This window comes from Nomascus leucogenys, chromosome 13 (assembly GCF_006542625.1).
Source record: "Nomascus leucogenys isolate Asia chromosome 13, Asia_NLE_v1, whole genome shotgun sequence".
NCBI classification, from domain to species: domain Eukaryota; kingdom Metazoa; phylum Chordata; class Mammalia; order Primates; family Hylobatidae; genus Nomascus; species Nomascus leucogenys.
In genome coordinates, this window is record NC_044393.1 from 41492317 (window position 1) to 41498168 (window position 5852).

Below are 5852 nucleotides of genomic sequence, written 5' to 3' on the forward strand. Positions count from 1 at the left end.
GTTATTAATGATTCCTCTTATGTGTTGAAATATTTTGGATATATTAGGTTAAGTAAGAAACATTATAAACATTACCTCCACCTGTTTCTTTTTTACTTTTTGAAATGTGTCTCCCAGAAAGTTTTAAATTGCTCCTGGATTCGTGTCACATCTGTCAGGCAGCAGCCCTGCAATGTTGTGTCCATGGCTCGGTCACCCAGGCTCCGTCTCTAGCTCCTAGACCGCCTGGTGCAGGGGGAAGCTGGTGACAAGTCTGTTTATTGAATAATAAGGAGTTGTGAAAGGACAACCCAGAGTTTTTTACTCAAATAAAGGTTAATTCTACTGTTTGAAAAGTTCCCTAGCACAGGGCACGGCCTGAGTCTTCTGCAGCCTCTGGAATCACACCTCTGCCTTAGTGATTTCTAGACCTTGACCAAATGCTGGCGGATATTCAGGGCCTCTGAAGACTCCGGAAGGCCCCAGACCTCTATCTTTCCCTTTTCTGAGGAAATGAAGCTAGGGGGTCGCATGCTTTTAGGGCTCAGGGGGCCTTGACACCTCTCTGGAGGGCTGGGTGAACTAAGCTTGGGGGGAGGGACAGGTCTTTGGGAAGAGATGGAGCTGAGGGGGTGGAGTGGGTAGAAGAGGGGCATAGGTGTGGAAGGGGTGGGGGAGGAGGGGCCAGGAGTGGGGTTAGAAGAGGAGAAAGAAGAGGATAGGAGGGACAGGGACAGGGAGAGGCCAGGAGTCAGTAGGGGAAGACGGGGGTGGGGGGTGGGGGGGGACGAGGGAGGGGCGATGAAGAGGAGCAGAGCTGGTGGGGGGCGAAGTGGGAGCCAGGACAGGAGTGGAGGAGGGAGAGGAGGGGCAGGGGAGGCGGTGTCTGGGGGTTGAAAGGGGAAAGGGATAGAGGAGAAGGAGCCTGAAGTGTGGAGGCATGGAGGGGCCTGAAGTGGGGAGGCAGGAATGGTCTGGGATGGATGGGGAGGAATGGGGAGGATAGAAGGGGCAGGGGAGGCTGGGAGGAAGAGAGTAGACCAGGAGGGAGAGGGGAGGGGAGGGGATGCATAGGGAGGGACAGGGAGGTGGGGGGGCCAGGGAAGGAGTGGAGGGAGAGGGGAGACGGGAAGGGAGAAGAGAGCCCGGGAGGGGCTGGGAGGGGCTGGGAGGGGAGGGAAAGGGAGGGAAGGGGATGGATGGCGAGGGACAGGGAGGCTGGGAGGGGCAGGGGGCGCGGGGAAGGGAGGAGATTGATAGGGAGGGACCGGGAGGCGGGGAGAGGCAGGGGAAGCGGGGAGGGAGAGGTGAGGCGGGAGGGACGAGGCGTTCCGGAAAAGGAAGCGCAGGGCGCGAGGGGCGGGGAAGGCCGGAAGGGATAAAAGCGCAGCTGCCCGTCCCGGGAGGCTCACGGCCTCGGAATCGCACCGGGTCCTCTCCCTCTAGCTTCAGCCTCTTGCCTGCGCCCAACTCCCCGCGTCCCGCGTCCTAGCCGACCATGGCCGGGCCCCTGCGCGCCCCGCTGCTCCTGCTGGCCATCCTGGCCGTGGCCCTGGCCGTGAGCCCCGCGGCCGGCGCCAGTCCCGGGAAGCCGCCGCGCCTGGTGGGCGGGCCCATGGACGCCAGCGTGGAGGAGGAGGGTGTGCGTCGTGCACTGGACTTTGCCGTCAGCGAGTACAACAGAGCCAGCAACGACATGTACCACAGCCGCGCGCTGCAGGTGGTGCGCGCCCGCAAGCAGGTGTGTGCCGCCCCCCGCAGGGTCCCGAGCCCCGGCCCCGCCGCCCCAGCCCGCCCCGCGCTGCTCCCGGACCCCGTGCTGCTCCTCCCCAGCGCCTGGGCTTCTCACCCGGACCTTGTTCCCGGTCTTCGCTGTCACCCCGGAGCCCTTGGCGGGCGTGTCCGGGAATGCCCTGAGCCTGGCCTGGCCTGGAACCGCATGGACACGTCAGGTCCGCGCCCGGCATTTGAGATCAGCTTCCAGGCGCCAGCTGCAGCGGCCCCGCAGCGCGGGGGCAGGCACAGGACGTCCCACCCAGCTCTTTCCCGGCCTCCTGGGACGCTGGCCTCCTGGTGCGCTGCTGAATACGCAGGAAAAGGAAAAACAGCCCCTCATCTGGCTGCCTCCTTGTTCTTCCACCAAATAATTTTTAAGCACTTTTGTTTCTTTTAACTTTTTATTCTCACGTAATTTCAGACTTACAGAGCAGTTGCAAAAATAGTACAGGGCATCCCTGTAGATCTTTCACCCAGATCCCTCAGATGTTAGCATAGATGTTAACATTTTGCTCTGTTTGTTCCCCCCAGCTCACTTTCCGAATGTGAATATGGGTGTGTGTATATGTACTGTATATGCATTTTTTGCCTGAATCTTTTGAGAGTAAACACTTCAGTGTGTTTTTCCTAAAAACAAGGGCAATATCTTGCATAACCACGATTCCATTTTGAAAAGCAGCACTGACACATTCCTGATCTAATGCTCAGACTCATTCAGTTTTCCCTGTCTGTTTACGGCCTTCATGCCCTAGGCCGCTCCCGGGCCATGAGTGCATGAGTTCAGCCCTGTCCTGTCCCCTCGGCCTCTTTTAACCTGCAGCAGCCGCTGGGTCTGTGCCACGACCGTGCCATTTCCCAGGGTCCAGCAGGTGTGGATGGAGACTGTGCTGACTCTGGGTGGGCTTGGTGCTGCTCAGGATGAGATCTAGGCCATGAGGCTCGTCCTCCTCCCAGAGTCCTCTCCGCAGGGGCCACACCTGAGACTGGCTCCTTGTCCTGCAGAGCCCTGCTTCCCTCCCCAAGTCACACCCCTGGGCACAGACCCCTAGGACTAGCGGCCTTCACCCTCAGGCCGGCTGACCACCCCTACAGCCCAGGGCAGCTGCGTTCCTGCTGGGGTGGAGCATGCCTGACCCTACCTCTACCAGCTGATGCAGAGTTAGACCTCAGCCAGATGGGGACACCCAGCAGAGTGGAGTAGGGGGTCGGATCGGGAGGGAGCTTCAGCAGGGCTACCAGGCCCAGCTTGACCTGCATCCCATGGCAGAGCAGCGAACAGTGACACAGACTTTAGAGCTCCTCCACCTTCTCTTGGAAATTCAGAGGAGTCCAGACCAGCCCCGTTTCTCCTGCAGCTGTCAGCTGGGGCCCTCTCCCTGCACAGGAGGCACACTCCCTGGTGTAGGGTCCCCGCTGGCCCTGCACCTCTCTCTCACTGGGAGTGAAGCACCGGGCCTTGTAGATCATTGGGCCCTGGAGCCTATTTTACAGAGCAGCAGACTGACACCGGAGGGATCACAGGACTTGCATGTGGTTCTACAGGACTTGTGTGTGGTTCCACAGGGCAAGGTCTAGCACCCTGGTCCCAGGGTCGCTCATGCCATGCTTCTCCAGTTCTGACAAGTCATGTCTGGGGGCGGCACTGTGCAGGGAAAGCATTCAGTTCTCTTCTGAAGTTGCAACCCTAAGACATGCAGGTGTGTGACTCACTTTAGAAATATTGCCTTGAAAATCACACCTGGAATGGAGGCATGTGGGAAGCAATGTTTATTGGCCTAAAACATCAATGAATGTGAGCATCTCATCTCCTAGTGAGAAATGAGGAAAAATGCCTCTGGGTTAAATGGCAGGAATGAGATGCTCTGTGGACTGAATGCCAGGAACTGGAAGTTTGCGGAAATTTCATCATCACATGAGAACCTTCCTAGAATAGATCCAGTGTCACTGCCCCCTGGGCCATAGGTAGCAAAATTCACTTAATCCTTGGCATTGGCATAGAGAAACAAGTTACTGGGGAGGCCTGGGGCATGGCATCCTTGCCAGCTGGCAGGAGGAGGTGGCTTGTGTGCCTTGCAAGTGACAGTGTGGGCAGCTCATGAAGGTAGGCTTGAAGCCCCAGGCAAGCCCAGTGACCCAGTCACAGTGAGGTGCCTGTGTGTGTAAGAAACTGACAGAGCGTGCTGTCCCTGCCTCCTGCTCTTTCACGTGTGTAGATCGTAGCTGGGGTGAACTACTTCTTGGATGTGGAATTGGGCCGAACCACATGTACCAAGACCCAGCCCAACTTGGACAACTGCCCCCTCCATGACCAGCCACATCTGAAAAGGGTATGTGCCTTATATGGGTCCAGGGCCAGTCATACACTGCAGAGGGGTGTGTGTGTGTGTGTGAGATGCACATGTTCTGCGGGGTATGTGTGCATGTGCCTGAGTGTGTGTACATGTGGAGGTGCATATGTGTTTCCAAGTATAGGTTTGTGTGGGGAGGTGCACGTGAGTGTGTGCAAGTGGGTGTGTGGATGTGTTGGGGAAGTGGGGTTTTATGCATGGATAGGTGTGGGTGTGTGAGTGAGTATATGTGTGTGGACAGATGTGTGGGGGTGTCTGTGCACAAAGATGCTTTATTATGAGGAATTACCTGCACTGTGTGTGTGTGCGTGTGGGTAGACAGATGTGTGAGGGAGTATGTGGATTCATACATAGATCCGTGTGGGTGAAGGTTAGGGTGAGTTCATGTAGATGCCTATGTGTGTGCCTGTAGACGGGGTGGTGTGGAGAGGGGTGATGAATTTGATTTGCTAAGAGGGCTTCAGCTTGGGATTGGGGTACTGGGAGCTCCACCTTGTGTGCTTTGGAGTGTTGCCTACGGGACTGCAGGAAGCAGCTGCAGGGCTGGGTGCTGGGCAGGGAGAAAGGGCGCTGTCTAACCCCAGCCTCAGGCACCTGCCCACAGCCACAGCCACAGCCACGCTGAGCAGATTAGAGGGTACTAGAGGCCTGTTAGCAGCCAAACCCTCAGACCTGCCCCAGCTCACCCAACACCAGCTTCTCCAGGGACCCAGGATTTCTTGTGACGTCTCTGCTCAGGGGAGAGCCACACTCTCCTCACCACTCCATGCACTATGAGTTGGAATTTCCAGTTCCCTGGGTTCTTCCCTCTGGCCCCTCATAGTGCTGGCCTGGGGGCTGGAGGTGGAAGGAGCTGGGGGCAGTGAGCCGCCTCCCCCTGCCCTGTACCCTTAGGGCTCCCGAGGCCTTGCACAGGCTGCTCCTCACAGGGCTGTGCTGGAGCAGGAATCCTGCAGGCTGGGGTGAGGGCCCAATGCCACCAGGTGGAGTTGGAGCCCAGGGAGAGGGATGGAGCAGTCACTGCCCAGTCCAGCAGTGCTCTGGGATCAGCGGGGGTGGGTGGAGGGGTAGGTAAGGGCCCAGTGTTTCACCTCCATCCTTCTTCACTCCCACTCTGATGTCCCGTGCCTGGGCATCTTCTGCTTTGAACTGTAACCCACACTGATTGTCCCCTCTGTTTTCTTTCACAGAAAGCATTCTGCTCTTTCCAGATCTACGCTGTGCCTTGGCAGGGCACAATGACCTTGTCGAAATCCACCTGTCAGGATGCCTAGGGGTCTGTACCGGGCTGGCCTGTGCCTATCCCCTCTTATGCACACCTCCCACCCTCTGTATTCCCACCCCTGGACTAGTGGCCCCTGCCCTGGGGAAGGTCTCCCCATATGCCTGCACCAGGAGACAGACAGAGAAGGCAACAGGTGGCCTTTGTTGCTCAGCAAGGGGCTCTGCCCTCCCTCCTTCCTCCTTGCTTCTCATAGCCTGAGTGTGCGGTGCATACACCCCCACCTCCTGCAATAAAACAGTAGCATCGGCTCCCTCTGAGTTCTTGGCCGTCTGGGGATGTGCACACAGGCAGGGTTTCCGCAATTCCTTTATGAAGCCTCCGTGTCCTGCTGGTGTGAAGATGGGGAGTATCTGGGAGCTGATGCGGCCACAGCAAGGCTGTCAGGGGAGCTGCTGCTATAGGAGACCTGAGTCTCAGAGCAGGGAGAGAGCAGCCAGGGGCTGGGAACCCAGGCGTTGAGCCAT

At 57.8% G+C, this 5852-nt stretch overlaps 1 protein-coding gene across 1 annotated transcript; it reads left to right on the forward strand.

Moving 5' to 3' along the window:
• Window positions 1-1285: 1285 nt before the first annotated feature.
• CST3 (cystatin C) lies at window positions 1286-5636 on the forward strand. The gene is made up of 3 exons (XM_003280846.4): window positions 1286-1720; window positions 3969-4082; window positions 5294-5636. The coding sequence occupies exons 1-3, from the start codon at window positions 1478-1480 to the stop codon at window positions 5375-5377; spliced, it is 441 nt and encodes a 146-aa protein (XP_003280894.1). The 5' UTR covers window positions 1286-1477; the 3' UTR covers window positions 5378-5636.
• The last annotated feature ends 216 nt before the right edge of the window (window positions 5637-5852 follow it).